The sequence below is a fragment of the Pelodiscus sinensis genome, chromosome 16 (genome assembly GCF_049634645.1).
Source record: "Pelodiscus sinensis isolate JC-2024 chromosome 16, ASM4963464v1, whole genome shotgun sequence".
Lineage (NCBI taxonomy): Eukaryota > Metazoa > Chordata > Testudines > Trionychidae > Pelodiscus > Pelodiscus sinensis.
This window is the reverse complement of record NC_134726.1, coordinates 1,841,227-1,867,241: the sequence shown is the minus strand read 5'-3', so window position 1 is coordinate 1,867,241 and position 26,015 is coordinate 1,841,227. Positions and strand designations below refer to the sequence as shown.

The 26,015-nt window shown below is 56.3% G+C and overlaps 1 protein-coding gene and 1 long non-coding RNA gene across 6 annotated transcripts in view; one reads left to right on the top strand and one right to left on the bottom strand.

The window, feature by feature from the left end:
• The window catches only part of LOC112544256 (uncharacterized), an 84,434-nt gene extending 77,941 nt beyond the window's left edge, over window positions 1-6,493 (top strand). Inside the window, exons 3-4 of the long non-coding RNA XR_012896079.1 lie at window positions 3,155-3,197; window positions 5,994-6,493. This is a non-coding gene — a long non-coding RNA (uncharacterized LOC112544256). The remainder of the gene's footprint in view (window positions 1-3,154; window positions 3,198-5,993) is intronic.
• TEDC2 (tubulin epsilon and delta complex 2) lies at window positions 1,475-21,341 on the bottom strand. Of its 5 annotated transcripts, none has more exons than XM_075899026.1 (11): window positions 21,184-21,341; window positions 18,379-18,477; window positions 15,220-15,275; window positions 14,169-14,829; window positions 10,895-10,948; window positions 9,709-9,793; window positions 9,061-9,169; window positions 8,722-8,823; window positions 7,978-8,192; window positions 6,799-6,901; window positions 1,475-2,214 (listed from the first exon to the last, which is right to left on the bottom strand). In XM_075899026.1, exons 1-11 carry the CDS (start codon window positions 21,207-21,209, stop codon window positions 1,901-1,903), a joined length of 1,824 nt encoding a protein of 607 aa, XP_075755141.1. In that variant the 5' UTR covers window positions 21,210-21,341; the 3' UTR covers window positions 1,475-1,900. The 5 variants fall into 5 exon arrangements, with proteins under 5 accessions (XP_075755141.1, XP_075755143.1, XP_075755142.1 ...); XM_075899028.1 differs by having other exon boundaries at window positions 2,020-2,233; XM_075899027.1 differs by lacking the exon at window positions 1,475-2,214 and adding an exon at window positions 2,499-2,931.
• Between the last annotated feature and the right edge of the window lie 4,674 nt (window positions 21,342-26,015).

Genomic DNA, 26,015 nt, shown 5'->3' with positions numbered 1-26,015 from the left:
TTTTAAATGTTAGTGGACAAAATGGGATCTCCATCCATTCAAAAAGCAGCTTTGCCCCTCACATTAGCGCTGCTTTGGAAACGCTTGTACTGTGCTGCGTAGCCGTCCCGGACAGCCCTTCAGATGATCTGTGGAATGGGCATGGTACCTCCCGGGGCCCCACCATGTACCGTTCACACGGGCAGACTGCTCAGTCAAGGCATCCCACTGAGGGATAGCTCTCGTAAGGGCGGTGTGATAGGGCCTGATTATCAGGGCGCCATCCTCTGACTTACCCAGATACCGCCCATCACCTTGCACCCAGTGGATCAAAACATCTCTCCATCATGCTGTCAGCGTTGGACCCTGGGTCAGTATCTCTGGTATCTGTGGGCACCAAGGTGCTTCTTAACAAGGTGTTCTGGCACCACCCTTCTGGAATGTGCTTTCAAGCTATGACCAGTAACCATCAGTGTTTGACTGGGATATTAACTGCGAAAACCAGTCATGGCAGCAGAAACCTGCTATGCGGGGTCAATTTTCCCATTAAAATAATGAAAAAGGTGGGGGTTGCGTTTCAGGTGGTGGTGGCAAAGTCCAATTTTTTGTTGGTGCTGGGTTGTCAACGTCAACATTAGATATCTAGCAACACAAGAAAACTAGCAACACAAATCGCCGCGGATTGTTAAAACACAAAGATAAACACGCGAGTGAGTGGAGGAGCGCTGGGACACATGTATTTATCCGCTCATGCGTAACATTGTTTTCACCAACTTAGACCGCCGCGCAAAGTAGTCCGCCACATGATTATTTTTGTGTTATTTGAGGGATGGTCGTGTTATTCAGAAAACGTTCCCTTAAAAAAATCGTACTATTGTGAAAACGTGTTAAATGTGCACATGTTAAACGAGTAATTACTGTATAGACTCACTTTGATTCCTCCTTTTCTGCTTGCTCAGGGTAGATACGCTACAGCTGTAGCCAGGCTATAACTTTTTATGAATGATCTCTGTGCTAACCATGCTGTCCTGCTGGCCCCCTCCCCATTCCCAGTCACCCTGCAATTCACACACAGGGCCACAGCTCCTTTTCCTCTTGTAGGCTGCCAATTCAAGGAGCATTGTGATGTGAAAAAAACAACTACAAAGCTGGAAACAGTAAACGGGGGTGGGCAGAATTCTATCCATCACATGGCTCTGATTATGCATTAGATGGGTGTTCACATGACCAGACGAGGGCTGAGCGGGTGATGTAACGGTCAAGAGTATCCACATGCTGAGGTAAAAGGGCGTAGCTGCCCGGTCCCGAGGGGGAGCTGAGGCAGAAGGTCTAGCTGTGATACAGAAGCTTGTTTACTCCATCCGCTTCCGGGTAACCTGTTGTATTTTAACACTAGTGAAACAGCTCAGCTATTGCCTCACCCTATCTGTCCCCAGGAGCTCACCCCTCAGGGCCTGCCCTCCCCGGCAGGCCAGCCATTCCTAAGGGGATGCTCTCAGTCCTGACCCCTGCTTGCCCTTTCGGACACCCACTCCAGCTGCTGCTGTCCCTCCAGGCCTCGCCTGCGCACCGCATCACACTGATGCTCAAGGCACAGGCAGGAGCCAGAAAGCGCAAGACTCCTCAATGCCAGGATCGCCGGCGGTCCAGGAGGCCCCGCTGCGGGCTCTGCCGCATAAAGCTTATTGAGACGCCCTACTGCAGAGCCTGCGGTATGGCTGGCCGCTGGTTTTCAGCAGTTACGCCGTTACATTTTTTAACAACTTTTTCCTTCCCTTGTGTTGCTTCCGCTGCTCCCCTTGAGCCCATTCCAGAACCTCCCTCCCGGGTGGTTAGAAACCTTCATCTAGACAGTGCTCCGCCAGCTGTGCCTAGCCCAGGGTCCCTGCCCTGGGGCAGAGCTTCACCCAGGAAACAGCCATCAGGCTGAGCACTCTGCCCTGGAGTGGGTCCCAGCAGGAAGAGCTCCTGGGCACACAGGAGTACGGTCTAGCGGTTGGAGTGTGTCACTGGGACTCAGGCAATTGGGGCTCTCTCTGCTCATCCACGGACTTGCTGCAACACTTGAATTGCTCCAGGCCCCGTTCTTCCATCCGCGAAATACGCAGTGCCTGGTAGCAGAGGCGGGGACAGCGCCTGGAGATCCTTGAAAGGGGCGTCGGGTGGGCAAAGAATCAATGTTGGGCTGTGGAGGAGCCGCAGGGAAGGGGCTGGATGCTGCGCCGCTTGGAGCATCTGAAAAAGGCAACTGGAGCTAATTAGACAAAGGCAGAGAAGGGAACATTGTGTGGTAAAGACTTGCAAGGCTCCCACTTGCATTTCCTTACGTCTTTCCTTCTATTAAAAGCCAAGTGCAGAGCACGGGGCCACCGGCCCACCCCTGTACCAAAATAACGAACCCCCCCGCATTGAACAGATCTGGAGGATGCTCACCACGGAAGCTGAGCTTCCCGGAGGCTTTTGTCTTTTCAGCTAAAAGGCTCAGCCTGAGTCATAGCAGCATTGCGCAGACGTGCTCTGCGGGCAGGCGACTTGGCCCAGACCCGTGACTGATTTCACCAAGTTAGAGCCCTTACTGGCTTTGAGGATCAGGGCCCAAGTCTCCGCCCTGGCCAGTCCCGTGCACAAGGCCTGGGCCTTAGGGGAAACGAGCGCTGCCTTTTCAAAGGCTGCATCCATCAAGTTACCAAGACATCAGGCTGCTAACATCTGAGCAGCACCAAAGAGCTGATTGCCAGGCCTTTGATGGCTGGCATCACTGATACTTCAACCCCGAGGGAGCTAGCCCTTCGAGCCACAGGTACAAGGGCCTAAGGGGGACAGGAGTCTTTGGAGACTGGCTAGCGCCCCTACGAGACCCGGCCAAACAAGGGGGCTGGAGCTGCTGGGCTAAGGCCTCCGTGGCCACCGGCTCTGTTTTCAGAAACCCACCAGACAGGACAGGCCAGGACCCTGAAACAAACGGACACAATATGTGACACCGGGGAGCCAGCAGGCTAAGTGACTCCAAATCCACCATTCAGGAAATCCCACAGAAGTACTGAAATGGGAACAGGGTCATGCCTTGAAAACAGTTAGCAAAGCTGCATTAGATAAAGTAAAGCCCTTGAAATGCAGAGCTGTGTTGGCAGGGGGTTAAGAATCAATACCAACTGTATTTGTCTGTCTCTTGCAGGGGTGAGCAATTCGTCTTGATGAGGAACCACTTCAGGATGTTGGTAAGTGCTCAAGAGTGGCACTTTTCTATGAAGGACGGCGGTTGGGACAAGGTTTGAGGGCCTGGGGCAGGAGAGGGTGCAGAAGGGCGCTTGGGGTAGGGTAGTGGGGTGCAGGAGAGGATATGGGGTCTGAGAGGGAATTTGGTTGACGAAAGGGATTGTGACTAGTGTCCTCTGTAAACTGTGCTCGTGCGGCCACACAGGAGAGATTCAAATAGCTCCCAGCTAATTAGCAGAGGGCCCTCAGGTAGATTTTTGTTTCTGTTGGTGGTGCGCACTCACACAGGCCTCTGTGCACTAGAAAAAATTATTCTGCACATGGCTGGAAAAGATTAGAGGGAACATCAGCATTGGCCAGGGGCAGCGAATTGGGATGTAGGGTCTGAGGGGTGTTGGAGAGGATTCTGGCCTAGGGGAGGGATATAGGAAGGGTGTTGTAATGCGGGGCAGAACAGGAGAGGGGGTGCAGGTGGGTTGGGTGGTGAGCTGGGGGAGGGTCTGGAGGGGCAGATTAAGGCTCTGGCTGGGAGGCGCTTACCTAGGCATCTTCCAGCCAGCAGCCCTCCAGGCAGGCTCCCTACCCACCATAGCCCCAGGCCACTCAAAGTAGCCAGCTGCTGGGGCCACGTGCCTCTCTCTGTGCCACATGCTGGGGCGGGGGGGGGGGGGAGACTTTGTGTACGACCCCCACCCCAATCCTTGAAGTACTGTGTCCCAGCAGCCAGCTGCTTTGAGCAGTCGGAGGCTGCAGCACTGAGGGTCCCAGCAAGCACAGGCTGGATCTTAAGGCGCGGAGGGCTGGATCAAACCCATGGACTGTATTTTGCCCACCCCGGTCTTTACCTGGATCTTGTTACGATTAACAGTGTGATGGAGCTAGCTTGTAGATGCTAGCGTTCCGTGCGCGTGGAATGTTTCATTGCTACAGGCTGTTGGTTCAGAGAGCAAAAGGGAATAGGAACATTGAGATAAAACTTGCAGGGCCACATGGGCTTTATATCTCTTTGCAGTTTGTAGAAGGCAATGTATGACCCATTTCACTGGTTACATGTAGAGCCCTGTGCGGCTACAACATTTGTATCCGCATCCACAAAAATTATCCACAGCTCTCCCCATTGACATCCACAGCTACACATACCTGCAGCTTTGCAGGGCTTGAATTACAGGTCCTGTTCTAATCAACGCAATTGGCTAGTGGGTGCTTAGGGCATAGGGATTTACTTCCAAGCACCAACATACAGTGCCTATCCTTCATGGGGGAAGGTCTCTGCTGCTACGAAGAGGCTATCAATCTGCTCGAGAACTGGTAAGGAAGTTTTCAGTCTGGACCTTTCCACCCCACTCTGTTTACACTTCATCAAGGGAAATTGAACTCAGAAGTTGGTCTCCGAGGGCGGCCTGGATTATCTCTGCAAATTCTCCTGAAAACATTTCAACAGACTCCACCCCCGGCCTGCCTACTGCACTCTAGCCTACTGAAGGGACTCTGGAAGGATGGTTACGAATCAGCAGCTCAACAGCTGTGCTCTGAAACGGACCCAAGAATGTTATTCAGATCTGTCTGTGCAGTGATCTTTTAACCACGTTAACTTTCTTTTAAAAGAAATTGTAGACCGCGAGCATGCATTTCAGTAAGATCTGAAATACAAGGCTGCACACTTCTTGTTCTGCCCCTGCGACAGTGAGAGCAAGTCTTCACGTGGCGCTGGCATAGCTGGCATCGCAAGATACTTAGGTGCTGGATGCGCTAAAAAATTTTCATACGTCCCTTCACGCTTCAGCCACTATTCCCGAGGACATGCGTCCATACTGACGGGTTCTGCTGTATGATGATCCCAATCAATGCAAACCATACATACTCGCTTTCATCATCTGAGTCAGAGGCTGCCAGCAGATGGTTGATTTTCTTTTTTTGTGGTGGCCCTAAGGTTGAGTGCTATAGCTAGCTTCAGGGATCTCCCATTGGTACCTTCTTGGCATTTTGTCAAATCTGCAGCAAAGGTGTTCTTAAATCACGTGTGCTGAGTCATCATCCAACGCCATTACAACAGGACAGAGATGGCAGAATGCGGGTAGAACAGTAGGAAACAGACAATTCTCCACGCAGTTCAGTCACATATTCAACACGCTTTTTTGATGAGCATCATCAGCATGGAAACACATCCCCTGGAATGTGGCCGAAGTAGGAAAGGACAGATGAATGTTTAGCATATCAGACATGTAAATGCCTTGTAACGCCAGCTACAAGAGTCCCATGCGAATGCCTGTTCTCACTTCCAGGTGACACTGTAAACAAGCAGGCTGCATTTTCTCCCATAAATGTCAACAGACTTGTTTGTCTCAGTGACTAGCCTAATAAATAGGACAGCGTGGGCTTGTAGGCTCTAAAGTTCGACATCATTTTGGTTTTGAGTGCAGCGACGTAGCAAGAAATAATTGAAATTTGTAAGTTGCACTTTCATGATAGAGTAATTGCACTATGGTGCTTGTATGAGGTGAACTGAAAACACTGTTATGTTCACCCAGTACAAATATTTGCAATCAAAATATAGTGAGCAACATACCCGCTATAGTGTGGTAACTGAAATCAATATATGCAGAAAAATACCCTATAACATTTCATACGTGTCGACTGGCATTCTGTCGATTAACAGTGCAATTAAAATGGGATTAATTGCAAGAAACTTACCTGCAATTAATCAACAACCCTAATTTTGAGTGAACTTTGAGTAGCCTAGCAATGGGTACAGCAGTATTAAGAACCACTGATTCGCCATATGCTCATTTTTGCTACAGTTCTTCAGTGCTAGAGAAGACACTGCAGTCAGTCATTCTTCTCGGAGTGCAAGACACCCTACAGCAACGAGAGCATTCTGCTGGGGTGTGCCCGGACGGCCGTCTGGGAAGTGAGGACAGTGCTACACTGTACATGCGAGCTCCTTTCGTCCAGTGGGATCACAGAGCGTTCACAGCCGGGGAGGTGTCGCCCTTCTCTAGAGAGTTGCACTGACTCCGAGCACAGCAGCCCCCCCCCCCCCCACGTTTAGAGACAGAAACGGAAACCACCGCAGTACCCAATTCTAAATGCAGGGGAGCTAGGGAGGCTGACTGCAATGCCCATGCTGGAACTTGCCCTGGGCACCAGGAGTTAAAACTGCCGATCCTAGAACAAGAGCCATAGGTCGGTAGGTCTCCAAGAGACAGCTCCTCCAGCATCATCCAGGACTGGGGCAGGGGGTGAGAGCACCATCTAGTGACCCATCTCAGCAGCGCCCGGACACTTCCACCCAAGCACCCCTGTGGCTCAGCCAGGGTCCCAGCTGCAGGTGAGCTAGGCAAAAGGTTCACTGTTCATAGGAAGGCCCTGGGAAGGCTTTGCCCATGGTGTGGTGCTTCAGCGCCCTCAGCTCCCTGATGAGGACGGGATGGCGTCAGAGGAATGGAGTTACAAACCAGCATGACATTTAATGGTTTGGTTTGACAAGGGGGCCACGGAAAAGTTATCACAAAAGTTGATTTCTATACGGGTGGAGCCGGCCGGCAGCCTGGGTGCAGGGTCACTCCGGCAGCTCGTCGCTCATCAGCACAGGGAACCGCTCACCTCCTTCACAGAGCTGGGTGTACACGGCACGGTACAGAAGGGAGGGGGGCGGTTCCCCTGGGCGCCGGGATTCCAGAATGGAGAGGAGCTCGGCTCTTGAGACCTGTGTGGAAGCAACAACAGAGCAGCAAGTGAAGGGCAGAGTATGTTCCAGGGCTGCCCCATGGCCATCTGGTGCAGCAAACTCCAGGCAGGAAGGAAGGGGGGTGACAGCCACACTGCTGACGGGCAGGTTCCTCGGTCAGATTTAACATTATCCAAGTGTCTATTCTCTGTTCCTTGGAGAGGGGCTGGACAGGAACCCACGGCTCCCGCTGCCCCCAACACCTGCTAGGGCCTGGAACACACAGCCCTCCTCCCTTGCCACACCCCCACAATGTACTGGCCAGTCCTGCCCCTCTGTCTCACCGCAGCAGGGGGGCAGCTGGGAACATTGGAGCCGCTGGAAAGGGCACGGACAAGGCCATGCAAACAGCAGGTGGGAGGCAGGGGAGGGAACATAACTGGCAGCGTCCGTGCGCCTCCCAGAAGCTGCTTCCCACCCTAGACTCATTTCAAACTTGACTGGCTCCCGGAGCCACAGACAGGGAAACAGCCGCGTAGCCGTTCCGTCTAAGCCGTCAGCTGGACCCCCGCGGCAGGCCCTGCGGTATAAGGGAGCAGGGCTACCAGCCAGGAGCCGGAGCACACCTGGAGCCAGCTCACGCTGGCCAGGGAGCCAGACGTGCCTGCGCGGCAGACTCATCCCGAGCCAGGAGCACGGGGCGGAAGCCAGCTCCCAATCGTAACAGACACCAATATGCTGATGCTTATTGGTTAAAAACCACGTCAACAGTTATGCTCCTCCAGCCCTAGTGGGCTCCCAGGACACCCCTACACACAGCAGCTGCTGAGGGGCAGCCCCCCCGGCATGGGAACGAGGGCTGGGGCAGCCCCTGAAAAGTTTGCTGGTGCTGCCCGACCAAAGCTAGCGCTGGTGTGACCATGCCAATCCTGGCGCTGTGCTGCCCCCCCGTGGCGCCTATGGGAACTGCTCTCAGCACCTCCAGGATAACAGGAAACAGGAGAGAGGGCGGCAGGACACGGGTGGGAGAGTAAAGCCCATGGCTTGGGGACCAGCGAGGCTAGAACTGACTCTGCGGCTGGCCCCTCCACCCCACATTTTTTCTGTCCAGTTACCTTCTGGATGTTGATTTTCTGGCGCAGCATTGCTACCCGCAGTTTCAAGGCAGCCATGTCCCTCAGCTCCCGGCCAGTGGAGTAGAAAAGGAGAGGCCTTGCTAGGACGCCCATCTGCCCACACCTCCGTCCTCGCAGCAGCATGCAGCCTGCAGGGGAGGGCCCCGCACCAGAACCACAGGCTGCGGGCTGCAGAGCCATCTGGGTGGCTGCAGCTGTCGGGGTGGGAAGGTGCAAATAGAATCAGCAAGCTCCCCTCGCTCTTCCAGAACTTTGGGCAAATTTAGGGTTCCGTGGACTAGCCCATGTGTCAATATTTTAGGGTGCGTCCGTCTGTGCGTCGGTCTGTTCAAGAGCGCCCCAACGGTAAGAGCCAGGCCCACACATTTGGTATGTAGCTTCCTCTTCGCCTAACTTAAAAAGCAAGGCTGCTTGTGTTAATAAATGAGGTTTCTGATCACATTGCAGCAGGACGAGTTTTGTAGCGCAAAATTCTCTTTTTACTGTGACCTGGCCATGAATTATGCACAAGTTTATGGCAACAAACTCATATACATAATGCTAGACTAGTCTCTTTAACCACTGGCAACATTAACACCGCCCCCCATAAGTTCCCCTCTCTCAGCTGCATCTTGGAAACGTTCTTACCGCCACGGGGCTCAGGCTAATCCCCAGCACCGCGCACTCGCTCCAGCAGGGCAGGCGGTTTAGACACTTGCCCATCACAGCAGATCTCGGCCTCACCTGTGCGCAGCAGCTGCAGCTTGTGCAGGCACTGGGCTGCTGCATCTTGCAGGCCTTCCAAGGTCAGGAGACATTCGTACTCCCGCTCCCACGCCGAGTGGCCTGGAGGAAAAGCAGCGGGAAAAGCGAGTGGGCCCAGAGGCAGGAGGTTCCGCAGAAATATCACGATTCAGTGATCCACGATTCGCTTCCCCGCCCCAGGCCAGCCAGCAACAGATCCCTGCCCTGCTCTAGAGGCACCTGTCAGCTGCCCGGCCATCACCCCACAGCGGTGAGTACACCTGGCAAGACACAGGCGGGCAGGGAAGTACCATGAGCTGCTGTTCATGCACTTCTTACCTGTGCTCTCAGCTTCCAGGGACTGGCTCAGGAGAGAGTGGGCATCGCGCAGGACCGTCACCTCCTCTTCTAGCTCTGCAGGGCTCAGAGCTGGTGTAGAGGAACAAAACTTACAGCAGCTTAAGGAGGTTTCCTTTAAATCCCTTCCTCTGGTCCCCACCCTCCCCCCTGCGCTGGGGTCCTAAGGACCCCGGACAGCCACGCAGGGCAAGCAGCACAGAAGCTGACACTGCAGAGCCTGGAGGCGACGAGGGAGAGAAAACTGGCTGTTTACAAATAGGCTCGGTCTGTCTGCACTCCCAGCCCCACGTGCTGCTGGAGTGGAACTTCTCCGTAGTGGACACCCAGTAAGCATCGCCCTTAGCGGGTGATGCTGCAGACAGAGGGCTGCTCCATCCCTGCCGGACCCCTGTGCAGGGCTGTCAGAGCCCCCCGCCCGCCCCCTGGCAGGAGTGGTCCCCTCTGCCCTCCTGGCTTTTAATCGGTTAACCAGTTAAATGTAGCATTAACCAATAAAATGGGATTTTGCATCCCCGGGTGAGACTGCCACAGCCACAGCTCCTGGGGGCCTCTCCAATGTGTGGCAGAGGTTGCCCATCCGGCTGCAGGCCACCAGCTGAGAGGGGCAGCAGAGGCCAGAAAGGATACAGTTGCCTGCACTCGCTCTAGGAAGCCATTCTGCGCAGCAGCTGCGGTGGGGCTACTCTGGCTGAGATGACACTTCTCCCATAGCCTGCCAAGCCAAGACAGGGAAAGTCAGATCCACAGGCAACACGGCTTCCCGCCTGCGCCACAGTATTCCAGCGCCTGGGGCCGCCAGCTCCTCAGAGGGAAGATTTCCGAGCCAGGAAGAGGGCTCTTCCATTCAGCCTGCGGCCCCTGGGGTTCCACCTGCGGCTCTCTTCCCCCTCACCTCGTGCGCTGGGACACCAGAGCCCTGCACTTCTGGAGCACCCCAGGTCTGCCGATTCACCCTCCGCCCATCTCTCCCCTCCCTCCCAGAGCCCAGCAGCCGCGAGCAGCTGATTTGCAGCTCGGGGAAGAGCAGGGAGGGAGGAAATCAAGGGATCTGCAGGCTCTGGAAGTGCTGGGACAGAGTTGGGAGGCGGGGAATGTAGGAAGCGTGGGGGCCCAGGGCACAAGAGAGGCCGCGAGCCACAGGCTGCCCACCACAGATCTGGAAGGTGCCAGTTCCCGAGAAGAGGAGAAATTGTTTGGGACGCTGCACAGATCTCTCACGAGGCGCAGTGTCCGGACCAGACACGTGTCCTCCGGCCCTGAATTCTGACTGGAAATAACAAGGGTTCTGCCGCCCGCAGAGGGATGTTCTGGAACAGCCTCACTAGTTTTCAGATGGAGCATGATAGATTCACAGGGGACAGGACTCTGCTGCTTCCAGTCCGATTTCTGCTGAGCCTGGACTGTTCCACCGGTTAACGGAGCCCACTGGGTGAGATCTCCCAGCCACACTGTTCGGGACGTGGAAAATCCGCCCTTGGTCTGGCTGGGGATGGTCTCTAATTTCGACCACAGAGCATTTGCAAACCCGTTTGCGCCACTGCAAAGGTCTCCACAGGCTACAGCGCAGGGCTCTTCGGGAATTCTTATTTTTTAAACGTCGGGGTGAATTTTGTGAGCATTAGCGCCCTTGGCCGGGGCGGTGGCTAGAATTCCACAGGCAGGCCAGTGCCAGCTCCTGGGCACAGCTCTGCCATGGTCCCTCGGGTCTGACTCGCAGCCCCCAGCTTTGCGCACAGTCCTGCCAATGCCCCCCAACGCTGCAGAGCCCAGCCCCTCCCTCCACCACCGCGCAGGCCGGCCGCAATGGCTTTACCTGCCATTCCTGGAGTAGGCTTTCCGATAGGCAAGCGGGAGCCTCAGCACAGACCTGCACAGAAGAGAGCCATGAGTAACAGGTGCCAAGGAGCAGCCCCCCAGTTCTCAGCAACCATGCTCTATTTGCAATGGGGTAGCGCTGAGTGCTGGAGACTGAGCCCCCCCACGCATCAACCCAACACCGTGCTGGCCAGCACCAGCCTACCCCGACTTGACCCATCGCTCACCTCCAGCGAGCCTGGCAGAACGGGACCAGGAGGGCCCCTAGTGGGCACTGAGCAGCCTAAGACGAGCCACGACCGTCTGTGGCCCTGAGTCGGGGGGCGGGGTGGCCAGCTGACGGGGAGAGGCTCTGTGCGTGTGTCCAAACCCTGGGCGATCCCATCCCACATGCGGGAGCACAGGGGGGGAAGCCGCATTTACCCGCAGCTGCAGGAGGAAGGCTGCCCCAGCTCAAGGGATGGCCACGGCAGGTTGATGCAGGATGGACTCAGGGAAATCTCTCACTAACCACCAGCATCCCAGCTGCCCCCAAGGCACCGCTCCAAGGCAGCCTCAGGGACACCTCAGGAAGTGGAAGGAAAATGGGGGCGCGGTGTCTCCCCTGCCTCATGGGGAGCTGAATTTCTCTCTCAAGTTACTTCGCAAAACCTGGGCTGCCTGTTTACAGCTCTCTGAGCTCTCGCGCACCCAGCAGGCGCTGCAGTGTCACAGTAACGAAGATTTACATTAATCGGCATATTCCAATTCTGGTTCCCCCAGCAACAGTGATCAGGTCTCCTTATGCACACTGCAGTCCCCTGTGAACAGGCTTATCTCTGGCCTCCATGCAGACAGGGGCAGCTAAGCTATGGCAGCAGCAGCAATCCCAACTCCGCATTTCCAGCTGGCGTCAGTCCCGTGTGAGCGGCCCTGCCCCGGGAACAGTACAGGCGTGTGTTACCGCAGCAATCCTCACACCTCTGGGGCTCAGAAGCCAAATTAACTGCTCCAGAAACAATCCCTGCAATTACAAGCCGGGAGCCTAACTTCAGTACAGGTTGCACCTCTGTCAACTGGGACTCCCTGGTCCAGCAACATGGACCACACACGTTCCAGGATCAGAGAACCCGGCACGCTGCCGAGGGGACGACGGGCGGGGGGAGGGGGGAGAGACTGGGCAACAAAATGGCCAATGACATGCAATGTTGATAAATGCGAAATAATGCACATGGCAAAATCTAACCACAACTATTCATACAAACCGGCAGGGTCTAATTTAGCTGAACCCATTACTAAAGAGATCCTGGAGTCATTGTGAATAGCTCTCTGAGAAAGCAGCCACTCAGTGTGCAGTGACAGTCCAGAAAAAACAACAACAGAATTTTGGGAATCGTTAAGAAATAGACTCTCCCCCCCCCCCCCCGCCCCACCGTGACATTGCCTCTGTATGAACCCATTGTACAGAGGCATTGAACACTGCGCGCAGATGTGGTCACTGTATCTAAAAGAAGATATCGGAATTGGAAAAGTTTCAGAAAAGGGCAATACAAACGATGAGGGGTACGGAATGGCTGCCCCAAAAGGACAGCTGAGTAAGACTGGGACTTTTCAGCACGGAAAAGAGATCACTAAGGGGGGGATAAGACAGATCTAGGAAACCATGACTGGTGTGGGGAAGTGGGGAAGATAGTATTATTTTCTCCTCATAACACAAGAATTAGGGGGGTCACAAAATGAAATTACTAGGTAGCAGGTTTAAAAACAAACAAGGGGGAAGTATTTTCCCACCCAACACGCAGTCACCCTGTGGACAGAGGATGCCGTGAAGGCCAAGACTACGACAGGGTTCAAAGAACAATGGATACATTCATGGCTAGGTCCATGGATGGCTAGTAGCAGGGATGGTGCGTCTGGCCTCTGCAAGAAGCTGGGGATGGATCACTTGATAATTAGCGGTTTTGTTCACTCCCTCTGGGGCACCCAGCATTGGCTGCTGTCAGCAGACAGGACACTGGTCTAGATGGACCTTTGTCTGACCCAGCCTGGCTGTTCTTACGATCAGCATTACCTAAAACAGCCAAAATCATGGGACTTCATTGCTTCGTTTACTATTTTTATACATATATCTCTATCACAGGCAAATGACTGACCAAATCTTAGGTGATAACCTAGTAAAAGCACCCTGACTTAACTTGGATTAGTGAACAGTCACACAGTGTTTAATATTAGATGCTGGGAAGAGCCGCAGGAGACATATTAAAGAGCCAACGGCAGCTCCCAAACCTCAGTCTGAGCATCACTGTATTAAACCAGGGCTCTGATTTGGTTGTGACGACAACCTGCTATTTGACAGTGTTCTAACTGGCCAACGTTTTCCAAAGCATCTAGGTGACCTGACTTCCAATGGGACTTAAGCACTTTTGAAAAGCTTAAACATCAACTAAATTCAATTTTTACTTATGCCAAACCCAACTCTAGGGAAATCAATGGGCAAATGATGTTAAATCCAGGTAGACTCTCCCCAGGTGTAGGGGTCACTAACATATTCCAAGGAGAAACACCTCTGGACAGGTCAGGGTGCTCTTTATTAGCCATATGTTTTTGCAATGCATCAACAGAATCAGTCATCATTGGGATTTAATCTAGGTCAGCTGTGCTAAGTGAGCAGCCATTGGGGGGAGAGCGGGGAGTAAAAAAAAAAAAAAAAAAAAGCTTTCAAAACAGTCACAAAAGAGAGGTTCTAAAATAAAACAGGTTTTATCCAAGGGAATTTTACTAAGCAAAAACTTTGCAAAATAGTCACAGCTGGGCTAAGAAACATCTTTCCAATAAGTTATTTTTATTCAGTTTGGTTAAGTTATAGGTAGGCTTGGATGGGTTAGCTGTTTATCAGTAAATGTCAATACTGGTAATTCCACCATAGACACAAATCCATGGGAAAATGCTTCCAGCTGGAACAGAAATGTACAGCTAGGCAACGTAGGAAAAATCCTGCTTGAGATGGTATTAGCCATCCAAATTACAAACCCAGACCCCTGCCACGCCTCGTTCTAAGCATCCAAACGTTGGGACCTCCTCGATAATTACCAAGGACACAGTGAAGGCAGGGGACTGGACTCGATGACCTCTCGAGGTCTCTTTCGGTTCTAGCGCTCTAGGATTCTACAAAGGCAGTAAAGACAAAGAACTAGGCCCCGGTGACTGCTGGGAAATAGCTCATCCCTGCAGGGGTCGATAAGAGAGCCGGAGTTTGACCACACACATTCCCGGTGCCTGCTGCCCGAACGTACCCCTTTTCCTGGAGGGTAAAGGTGCGGGCCATGGCGCTTCTTGCGGGGACCTCTCCTGCCGTACGGCTCTGTGCCACTGGAGTCTCTGCCGGGGAACCAGGACAATCATTCTCTGGATCAGCTCCCTGCTGGATGGCAGCTCCCAAGTTCTGGCCATTAGCAGAGCCGTCGAAGGACGCAGCGCTCTGCTGCTGGGGCCGGGGGGGTCTGGGCGCGCCAGACAGCTTTGCGGCAGCACAGCACTCGGACTGACGCACGCTGGCAGCTGATACCGTCTTCCTCACGTGGTGGGGGGCAGCCCCTTTAGCGGAGTTCTTCCCAGCCGCCTTGGGAGCCCTGGAGCTCCGGCTGCTTGGTGCTCTCACAGGGTCAGTCCTGTAGGGAGCTCTCAGCATATGAGCCGAAGGTTTTTTGGAGGAGGCAGCCTTCTTGCACACAGGTGCCACCGGGACAGGCATAGGGCCACTCTCTTTAGACAAGGGTGGCTGCGGCGTGGTAGCAGTGCTGGTGGCAGGTTTCTTTACTGCCAACGTTTCCCCTTTTGCAGTAGCTACGCCCTCTGTGGGACTTTGCAGGGTGCTTTTCCGGACTCTTAACGCTTTCTCCAGGGCTCTGTTCAGCAGCTCCAGCTCCTCGAGCTCCTTGGGTGAGGGCTCATGCTCTGCAAAGCAGACGGTGCATGAGGAAGCCATACTGCCCAAGCCCCTTCCTCCCACACTGGCTCGCTCCTCTGGATTCCTCGCCTCTAGCAAGGAAGCAAAGGGACTTTTCAGGCCCCTGCTCCAGTCTCTGCCTGTGCAATGTAGCTCTCCCTGGACTCAGCCGCATCAGGGTCTCCTGACTTCCTTCTCTCCACAGTGACCCACCCTCCCGCTCAGCCTGTGGCTAGGTTCTGCGAGACTCCGGCGGGAATCCACGGAGGGCAGTGAGGCTCAGAAGAGAATTGGGCCCCGTTAGCAGGGGAGAGGGGATTCTTGGGAAGCAGGTGAGGTCTGCCCCGGCCGGACCAAGCAAGGCCACAGCACAGAGATGGCAAGAAGGAAAGGCTCACCTTGGGCGTTCTTTGGGCCTCCCTCTGGCGCTGGATTCTCAGGAGCTTGCACCTTCCTGGGGAGAGGAAACCAGAACACAGGCAGGATATCACAGTACTCTCACAGCCACAGTGAACAGCGCTACCTCGTCCCAGTCCCCTGGCCCTGGAGCAGGGCCTGGCCAGCACAATTTCAGGGGGCACCCGACAGCCCAGCACACGCACACCCCATTTGTCAATCCCTCCCTTCTCTGCCCCCCCACAGGAAGGCAGCTGTCACTGGAGAGCTGGGAGTGGGGAAGACGCAGGCCATGAACTGGGAGGCAGAGGTCTGCCTAACGCTTCATCCAGGCCAGCAAGGCCCGCCAACCACTTCAGCAGCACAAAAAGCACAGGCATGGAACCAGACAAGCCCAGCCCCGGCGCAGGGACTGCGCAGAACTGGAGCAACTCAAAGGCGTTTCTGGTTGGCTGCCTGAGGAGCGCATGGCTGTGGGGCCCAGCCACGGGAAATCACAGCGCCAGGAAGCAGCACTGGATCCCGGGGATTTTTTTGAATAAAAAAAAGCAGCTTGTGAAAGAGCAGACCAGGCGCACCAGCTTTCTGCGCACAAGCCTTGCACCCGCTCGCCCTGCCAGACGCCAAAGGGCAGACCCAAGGGCACCGGCTTTCTGCGCACAAGCCTTGCACCCGCTCGCCCTGCCGGACGCCAAAGGGCAGACCCAAGGGCACCGGCTTTCTGCGCACAAGCCTTGCACCCGCTCGCCCTGCCGGACGCCGAAGGGCAGACCCAAGGGCTCCGGCTTTCTGCGCACAAGCCTTGCACCCGCTCGCCCTGCCGGACGCCAAAGGGCAGACCCAAGGGCACCGGCTTTCTGCGCACAAGTCTTGCACCCGCTCGCCCTGCCGGACGCCAAAGGGCAGACCCAAGGGCACCGGCTTTCTGCGCACAAGTCTTGCACCCGCTCGCCCTGCCGGACGCCAAAGGGCAGACCCAAGGGCACCGGCTTTCTACGCACAAGCCTTGCACCCGCTCGCCCTGCCGGACGCCAAAGGGCAGACCCAAGGGCACCGGCTTTCTGCGCACAAGCCTTGCACCCGCTCGCCCTGCCGGACGCCAAAGGGCAGACCCAAGGGCACCGGCTTTCTGCGCACAAGCCTTGCACCCGCTCGCCCTGCCGGACGCCAAAGGGCAGACCCAAGGGCACCGGCTTTCTGCGCACAAGCCTTGCACCCACTCGCCCTGCCGGACGCCGAAGGGCAGACCCAAGGGCTCCGGCTTTCTGCGCACAAGCCTTGCACCCGCTCGCCCTGCCGGACGCCAAAGGGCAGACCCAAGGGCACCGGCTTTCTGCGCACAAGCCTTGCACCCACTCGCCCTGCCGGACGCCAAAGGGCAGACCCAAGGGCACCGGCTTTCTGCGCACAAGCCTTGCACCCGCTCGCCCTGCCGGACGCCAAAGGGCAGACCCAAGGGCACCGGCTTTCTGCGCACAAGCCTTGCACCCGCTCGCCCTGCCAGATGCCAAAGGGCAGACCCAAGGGCACCGGCTTTCTGCGCACAAGCCTTGCACCCACTCGCCCTGCCGGACGCCAAAGGGCAGACCCAAGGGCACCGGCTTTCTGCGCACAAGCCTTGCACCCGCTCGCCCTGCCAGATGCCAAAGGGCAGACCCAAGGGCACCGGCTTTCTGCGCACAAGCCTTGCACCCGCTCGCCCTGCCGGACGCCAAAGGGCAGACCCAAGGGCACCGGCTTTCTGCGCACAAGCCTTGCACCCGCTCGCCCTGCCGGACGCCAAAGGGCAGACCCAAGGGCTTCGGCTTTCTGCGCACAAGCCTTGCACCCGCTCGCCCTGCCGGACGCCAAAGGGCAGACCCAAGGGCACCGGCTTTCTGCGCACAAGCCTTGCACCCGCTCGCCCTGCCGGACGCCAAAGGGCAGACCCAAGGGCACCGGCTTTCTGCGCACAAGCCTTGCACCCGCTCGCCCTGCCGGACGCCAAAGGGCAGACCCAAGGGCTCCGGCTTTCTGCGCACAAGCCTTGCACCCGCTCGCCCTGCTGGACGCCAAAGGGCAGACCCAAGGGCACCGGCTTTCTACGCACAAGCCTTGCACCCGCTCGCCCTGCCGGACGCCAAAGGGCAGACCCAAGGGCACCGGCTTTCTGCGCACAAGCCTTGCACCCACTCGCCCTGCCGGACGCCAAAGGGCAGACCCAAGGGCACCGGCTTTCTGCGCACAAGCCTTGCACCCGCTCGCCCTGCTGGACGCCGAAGGGCAGACCCAAGGGCACCGGCTTTCTATGCACAAGCCTTGCACCCGCTCGCCCTGCCGGACGCCGAAGGGCAGACCCAAGGGCACCGGCTTTCTGCGCACAAGCCTTGCACCCGCTCGCCCTGCCGGACGCCGAAGGGCAGACCCAAGGGCTCCGGCTTTCTACGCACAAGCCTTGCACCCGCTCGCCCTGCCGGACGCCGAAGGGCAGACCCAAGGGCACCGGCTTTCTGCGCACAAGCCTTGCACCCGCTCGCCCTGCTGGACGCCGAAGGGCAGGCACGAAGGAAAGAAGTAGGTTTGCGCCCACTTCCCTCCCCCCCACATGGGCACCTGGAGAGCTATTAGCATGAGGCCACAGAGGCTCTGTACTGGTGAAACACGACAGCAGAAGCTCTGAGGGATGGACACTGGGGGATGGAGGCTGTCCGAGACGCCGAAAAGCAGCTTGGGCTCCACATCTAGCTGACCCTCCAAGCCAGGTTTCAGTAGCAGCTGAGCTGTCCCCGAGCTCATGGTGTGCCCCCTCTCACCCAGGGAAGGGGTGAAAACCATTTGCCCCCTCCCAGTGAGGAGCATGCAACACAGATCCCAACACTGCTCCTGCAAGCATGGCAGAGGGGAACAGGCCACACAGATGTGTCTACTTTGAAGATGCAAAACAGGCCTGGTACAGGATTTGCAGTTTATCTCTGCTGCCCAATTGGTTACCTCCCAGCTACTGTCTGCCAGCTAGTCTGTGGCTCTGGTCTCTACGGGGTTACTGCAAAGTCAGTGGCAGAGCTGGGGATAAACCCCGGCTCCGGAGTTTTAGCGGCTGGCTGTGCTCCCTCCCACCCGGTCAGCCACGCAGGTGTCTTTAGCGGATTTCAGACGGCTTTTGCCACCCACTGACCACTCACCAGTCTCCAAGGAGGGCCCGGCACAGGGTTAGATTGTCCTCTAGCATCTTCTTTTGCTCAGCACAGTCTTCCAGGGCCTGACTGAGCACGGAAACCAGCCTGGAAAGGAAACGAGTCCAGTTTTCCTTTTGCTGCACAAGCTCAGTTGCCTCTGTGCTTGCACACTGCCATACCAACAGGGCTAGATTTTCACCCCTCTGCAGCCACCCCAGCGATGGCACCCAGGGAAACCATGGACGGGCAGCTCTTTCGGTGGCTTGAACACAAACACCAATTGCTGTAACTGCAACACCAGTGCTTTGCTCCTCACAGAGGACTGTAAGGCTATGTCTAGACTGCAGGCTCCTTGCACAAGCAGCTTTTTTCGGAAGAGATCTTCCAAAAAAACATCTTGTGCAAGAGCATATCCACACCGCTAAGGCGCATTGGAAAAGCCATGCGCTTTTTCAAAAGATAGCGGCCAGACTGCCTGGGCGCGCTCTCACGTGTAAGCAGTGATTGCTACGGACGGAGCGGCCCGCAGGGCACCTGTGCTTTTCCCTCTTCTCAAAGAACTCCTTCTCCCCATCCACACACGCCTTTTTGTGAAAGAGCTCTTCCGCCAGATGGCTTCTTCCTCGTGGAAGGAGGATTACAATTGTCCAAAAAGCCTCTGTTCTTTCGATTTGCTGTCAAAAAACGCACTTGCAGTGTGGACGTAACTCAAGTTTTGTTGGGAAAAATGGCTGTTTTTCTGACAAAACTCCGTCGTCTAGACACAGCCTAGGAGTATGAATTCAACCTCCCAGGTAGTGGGTGAACTCTGGCACCTCACTGAATCCCTCAGGGCCCTGCAAAGAGCAGGAATAAAATCTAGGAGTCCTGGCTCACAACCCTTGTGACTGCTGTAACCACTAGGCACACTGCCTCTAAGGCTTCTGTCAGGCAGCCCTTCTCCACTCCACTCCCTGTTGTTCCACGGAGGGAAACTGGTGGTAGGCAGGGCTGGTAGGCAGGGGGGAGGAAGGGCTGCAGCATTAGGCTCCGCCAGCATGCCCGACTGGTTACTTCTTTGGGTACAAAGGACTCCCCAGCACCATATGCAGAATACAGCCCCTCCGCCCTAGCCACCCTCTTCTCTGGGGAGGCCCTGGAGTGGACTTGGCTTTCCTCCTCCAGCAGCCTCTAATCCCCGGCGTGCACAGAGGAATGTGAACGTGACCGAGGGCAGCCGTGGAAAGCAGAAGCCCCCCCAACCGTCCAAGTCACATTTTGAGGCCTGGCTCGTGGATTGAAGCACTTGGGGACAGCACCCCCGAGGAGGGAGACCAGAGCAAGGCCTTTGCCATGAGCCTTCCAGTGTGGGGGGAGCGGGCGTGAGCCTCCCCTGCAAGCACCTGCCAGGCAGTAAAGCAAGAAGTGCCGTGATCAAGGGCCCCTTCCTCTCCCCAGCCCCACTTGGGGGTACAGGTCCCCTTCCTTGGCAGCTGCAATACCTCCCCAGCCTGATCCAATCTACACTAGCCCAGCCCTGGAACAAGTCCCAGTTCACCTCCACATCGCTCTCCCTTGGGGACTCGGCCAGCTGCTCCTGCCTACCAGCCCCTACCTCCACCCCGTTGTACCGCTCCCGGGGCACCCCCGGCCAGCTCCCCCCCCCGCCTACCAGCCCCCTACCTCCACCCCGTTGTACTGCTCCCGGGGCACCCCCGGCCAGCTCCCCTGCCTACCAGCCCCCTACCTCCACCCCGTTGTACTGCTCCCGGGGCACCCCCGGCCAGCTCCCCTGCCTACCAGCCCCCTACCTCCACCCCGTTGTACTGCTCCCGGGGCACCCCCGGCCAGCTCCCCCCCGCCTACCAGCCCCCTACCTCCACCCTGTTGTACCGCTCCCGGGGCACCCCCGGCCAGCTCCCCTGCCTACCAGCCCCCTACCTCCACCCCGTTGTACTGCTCCCGGGGCACCCCCGGCCATCTCCCCTGCCTACCAGCCCCCTACCTCCACCCCGTTGTACTGCTCCCGGGGCACCCCCGGCCAGCTCCCCCCCGCCTACCAGCCCCCTACCTCCACCCTGTTGTACCGCTCCCGGGGCACCCCCGGCCAGCTCCCCTGCCTACCAGCCCCCTACCTCCACCCCGTTGTACTGCTCCCGGGGCACCCCCGGCCAGCTCCCCTGCCTACCAGCCCCCTACCTCCATCCCGTTGTACCGCTCCCGGGGCACCACTGGCCATCTCCCCTGCCTACCAGCCCCCTACCTCCACCCCGTTGTACTGCTCCCGGGGCACCCCCGGCCAGCTCCCCCCCGCCTACCAGCCCCCTACCTCCACCCCGTTGTACTGCTCCCGGGGCACCCCTGGCCAGCTCCCCCCCCGCCTACCAGCCCCCTACCTCCACCCCGTTGTACTGCTCCCGGGGCACCCCTGGCCAGCTCCCCCCCCGCCTACCAGCCCCCTACCTCCACCCCGTTGTACTGCTCCCGGGGCACCCCCGGCCAGCTCCCCCCCGCCTACCAGCCCCCTACCTCCACCCTGTTGTACCGCTCCCGGGGCACCCCCGGCCAGCTCCCCCCCCCGCCTACCAGCCCCCTACCTCCACCCCGTTGTACTGCTCCCGGGGCACCCCCGGCCAGCTCCCCTGCCTACCAGCCCCCTACCTCCACCCCGTTGTACCGCTCCCGGGGCACCCCCGGCCAGCTCCCCCCCGCCTACCAGCCCCCTACCTCCACCCTGTTGTACCGCTCCCGGGGCACCCCCGGCCAGCTCCTCCCCGCGCAGCTGCCCCGGGCCGGCAGCGGGACCAGGCTACGGGGTGCGCTCGCCCCTACCTGCAGGCCCGGCCGGCGGGCAGCATGCTGCGGGCCGGGACACTCGGCTTCCTGCAAACTGCCGCCGCCGCCAGCCCCGCCTTCCCGGCTGCGCGGGGCCGCTCCGCCGGGCGGGGCCAGGGCCTAAGGCTCCGCCCCCGGCACGTCTACATGAGGCACGTAGGGGAGTGACTCCGGATTGGCGAGGCCGGGTCAGCGCTCCCTAGTTAGGGTGATTTTCGTTCTCGGGACGCTGAGCATGTGATGTGCTGGGGCGGGTCAGCCGGCCGGGGGTGTCGGGGCTCAGCTTAGCCCCCGGCCGTGGTCGCTGGGGGAGCTATCCCGTCCTGGGCCGGGACTGCGAGTGTGGAAGTGTCAAGAGTTAGCCAGTTAGCCGGGGTTACACGCAGCTCCCCCATGTGCTGCTGCCTCTGCCACTTTCTGCGGGGACCCACTGACCGGTCATTTCAGCGTCCCTAGTGGGGCCCGGGGGGACCCTTGTTCTGGGGGCGCGTCTGCAGCTCACAACTTGCCTTGCCCTGTGCTCCGTCCACAGATCTGAGAGGCTTGGTCTCCGCAGGGCAGCACGGCATGGCCCTGGCATTGCCTGTGTCCACCAGGCCCGGTGCCATCTTGGCCTAGATTTCAGCAAACTCCCCCTGGCCCCAGCAATTGGATGCACTGTCTCCTGCCCGCTGCATGCGGGGGGCATGTGACCCTAGCCATGCCCCACGCGCTGGGAGCTCTCCATGCTGCTCCAGCGGGAAACGAACAATGAGAAGTTCCCAGGCCTTTTCCTGCTCACCTGGCTGAAGAGCACTGAGTGCCAAGTGCTAGTGAGTAGGGATGCGAATGTGTAACCATCACATTAACAGGTGATGCTTACCAGGTAACTTAATCAATACCTGGGGAGCAGCCCTGGCTGCTCCAGCCCTGCCAGGCCTCCGCGTGGGGGAGCCGGCAGCCCTGCCTGGGACTGAAAGTGGCCTCAGAAGTGGTAGCAGCTCCTGGGATCAGCAGTGGCTCTGCCAGCCCTGTGCAGGGCTGCCAGTCTGGCCCAACAGCACCTCTGTGTCTTGGGGAAGGCGCCAGGAGGAGCACTGCAGAAGGAATCAGACACCAGGAAATGGATTTTAAAGTTCCCAGGGTTTGGAGCTGGGAGGGGCACATCTGTTTACTTGTGCAGAGCAGCAGAGTTCAAAGCTCTGGCCAGACTGGCGAACCGGACATTGCGGGATACATGCTGGAGTTCAGTAAACTCAGGAAAACCCCTGCTTTAGTACACTCTGGTAAGGGGCAGGGAGACGAGACAAAAGTCCCTAGTGGAGGTGGAAGGTTTTTGTTGCCAAAACCGGGCATTTGTAGCTCCCTTGATCTCTGTGCCTCATGAAGTTGAGCCAGCTATCAGCTACCTCTTTTCTCAAGAGCGCTGTTTCCTGGTGTCATGATCATGAGGGTTAGCCAGCATCCTGGGGACTAAGGGTTAACTATGTCCCTTACCTAAACCAGGTGGCAGGCAGCCAATAGGAATGTAGGTAGGACTTTCAAACTGGGACAAAGAATTTTTGTTTTTTTCCCTCCTTTTTCCCTGGGCGGTTCCCTCCAGCTACTGAGGGAGACAGACATCTCTCTCTCTCTCTCTCTCTCTCTCTCTCTCTCTCTCTCTCTCTCTCTCTCCAAGAAGCAACTCTTCACTCCTCTGTGAGTAGGGTAACGTTTAGATCAGTCCATTAGGTTTTACTGTTTTATGGTTTGGGAAATGGGATCTGATGTCTGTGCACTTTTAAAAAATGTTTTGGCTTCCCTTTGTAACTAAGTTCTAGGCCCATGGTGGAGTTTCTCCATGGCTACGTCTACACAGCTGTTCTTGTGCAAAAATTTGCAGAGCGTCTACACTGCATGTGCGTTGTTGCGCAAGTAAATTTACAGGCCAGCGTTGGAAAACAGGGCTTCTTCCGGAAGAGTTATTCCTCTGCCCACGAGGAATAAGCCCTCTTGCGCAAGAGCTCTTCCACAAGAAGGCAGTGTAGACAGGTAACATGAATTTCTTGCACAAGAAAGCCCTATAGCTAAAATGGCCATCAGAGCTTTCTTGCGCAAGAGAGCATCCACACGGCCATGGATGCTCTTGTGCAAAAGCACATGGCAGTGTGAACGTGCTCTTGTGGAAGACCTTTTGCACAAGAACTCTTGCGCAAAACAGTTCTTGCGCAAGAAGCCTGCAGTGTAGACGTAGCCCATGAGTATTTCTTTTTTACTTTTCCATCTAGTCATTATGCTTGCAACAGGAATAGTGTGGTGATAATAAAAGTTCTTTCTCTTTCCTTTTTATTAACCTGGTATTGGGTAATGGTTGTGTCCTGGTTTGTACTCTGGGGGTGAGATTTCCCAAGGGATCTCTCCCCTGATTTTCTTATCAATACTTGAGTGGTGGCAGCAGAGTTTTTTTTATCCCCAAAGTCTAGGTTAAGATTTTGGGGGGAAGTTTTATACAAAGCCTGGTAGATAAGATTTTGGGGTACTATTGCTGGCCTCCACTTCTGCATTTATTGTGCCAGAGTGGGGAAGGAGCCATGCCACCTGGGCTGGGAAGGTGGGTTTGAGGCCTGAGGGGGCCGGGTTTCACCTCGCAGCCCAGTTGCTCTGGAGAGCAGTTTGCTGCTGAGTTTTTATTAGAAATGTGTTTGTTATTGTGGTGGGGCATGTGGTGAAGCATGGTGCTAATCCAAAGAGTGACTCATGTTGGCTGTTCAGTCTGGCCCACTGTGCACATTCACAAACCATGAGTCAGGCCTAGCTAAACATCAGGGCAGGCTGAAAAACCATGAGAGTTGTAAAACTGATAAATGTGAGAGTCCTTTTCTTTGCCTTCTTGTGCCTGAGCCTTCAAAGTGTGTGTGTGTGTGTGTGTGTGTGTGTGTGTGTGTGCGTGCCTGAGCCTTCAAAGTGTGTGTGTGTGTGTGTGTGTGTGTGTGCGTGCCTGCGCCTTCAAAGTGTGTGTGTGTGTGTGTGTGTGTGTGCGTGCCTGAGCCTTCAAAGTGTGTGTGTGTGTGTGTGTGTGTGTACGTGTGTGTACAGGGAGAGGTCAGATTCTCACATCAGCCCGTGACTTCAGGAACTGGGTCTTTAAGAGAACCACAAAATATCATGAGAGTCACAATAAATCACATGACATGGCAACACTGTTTGGGGGGGCTCCATATTGATCACCATTGTGGGGGCCCACAGCAAGTCTGCTCCTCCTGCAGGTATAACAAGTGTATTGCTAGCAGCTAGCCCTGCTCCCTCACCCTGAGAGCCACGCTGGCTTCTTCCTGCTTTGTGCATCAGTCCCACTAAAGACAGGAGCAACCAGAACTCTGCTGGCCATTCTTCTGGTGATGCACGTGCCCAGCTGGACCCCCGCTTGCTGCCTCTTCCCTGGGCAGACTCTGCAGCGCCAACAGGAATGAGAAGTCGTTCGCATGCCCGGTAGCCAGCACAGTCAGTGAATAAGACTGTGCACACACTTGGGATGGACGGCTGCAGCAAGAAGGTCCCACTTTGACACAGCTGCTTCTTGGACTGTAGTTTGCTGACGTGCGGTTTCCAGTGGGTTTGCTGGCTGACCAAGGCCTTAAGTGGGAATTGTGAGACCTTCTCAAATTCTGGTTTGGGAGCAAACTACAATTACCCCCGACGAAGTTTTGGCTGAAAGGAGTTAGAGATTGTTTCTGAATGGGGCTTTTTGTTTAGCAGAGCTCTGGTCATAGATGTCTGATGCCAAGAGCTAGATGGAGGTTTCAGGTAAAGGGGGCTGGAGGATAAGTAGCCTAGCAGGAGAAGTGATGGTGCAAGGCCACCTTTGCTGTCTGGATGAAACTTATCATTGGAAGGGATTTTCTCACGGGGCACTAGGGGGCAGAACTCTACTTACAACCAAGTTGTGTTTTTGTATGGCAGTTGTGTTCAAGAGCATTCCTTGGCAGACAACGGTTGCACAAGCCTGGGAAGTGCACCTGGAGGCTGCTGACATTTATGAGTTTTAAAAAAAGACCACGGTATAATCTAGGAAATGCACATGGGACTAGGTCCAAAGCCATGAAAGTCGGGTGGCGCCACCTGCCAGGCACAAGCCTTGGCTGTCCAAAACCATAGAGCAAAACTGTGTCTGTGCTCGCCGAGACAGGTGTGTGACTCCTCCAGAACCTCGAGGCCACAGGGCCTGTGACATGGAGCCAGGAAATGCCTGTTGGGTACGAGGACATTTTCTAGAACTTCCCAATTCCTGTCAGGGAAACAGAACGGATGGACTGCCTGCCCTGGGGTTAAGCCACTCCTTGTGTTACGTTCTGGGGGGCTGAGTTCTTATTCGCCTTTAGGTATTTGATCAGTCTGCTCCCCTGGCTCCTGCATGTCCGGTAAGCGGTGTGACTGTGTGTCTTGGGACAGCCCCAGCAGGCTCAGAGACAGCAAGAGGCTTGCTCACAGCAAGTCAGTTTTCAGAACTGGGAAGAGAAGCTGGGAATCCTGACTTCTCCCTCCCTGCGCTGTCTGTAGTGTGATACGCAGGCCTTGCTCCCACTCAACACACGGGAACTGCTCGCAGCCAGGCTGCCCTGGAGGTGAAAAAGAACTCTGCCTGCCAAAGATGCTGTGTTAACACACGAGCCATCTTCTTCCAGGCACGCAGTGGGTTGAACCTGAACCATCTCTTTGGACTCCGCCGCGATGTGACCTCCCAACAGACGGGGGTGTGGAGCCGAGCTCTCCTGCAGCCCCAAAGGCCATTGCTTTTAAACTCCATGGAAGAAGAAAGGCTGAATTGTTCCCAGTGCAATTCTGTGGCTGGTGCCCTGTGACTGGCACAACGC

Excerpts from the sequence above, each read along its gene's own strand:
- TEDC2 (XM_075899026.1), bottom strand. The coding sequence starts at position 21,209 with ATGCTGCCCGCCGGCCGGGCCTGCAG. Across the intron at positions 9,794-10,894 it reads GCCTACTCCAGGAATGGCAG|GCTATGGGAGAAGTGTCATC; the intron begins GTAAAGCCATTG and ends TTGGCTTGGCAG. Across the intron at positions 2,215-6,798 it reads CACCCAGCTCTGTGAAGGAG|ATGCTCCAAGCGGCGCAGCA; the intron begins GTGAGCGGTTCC and ends TGCCTTTTTCAG.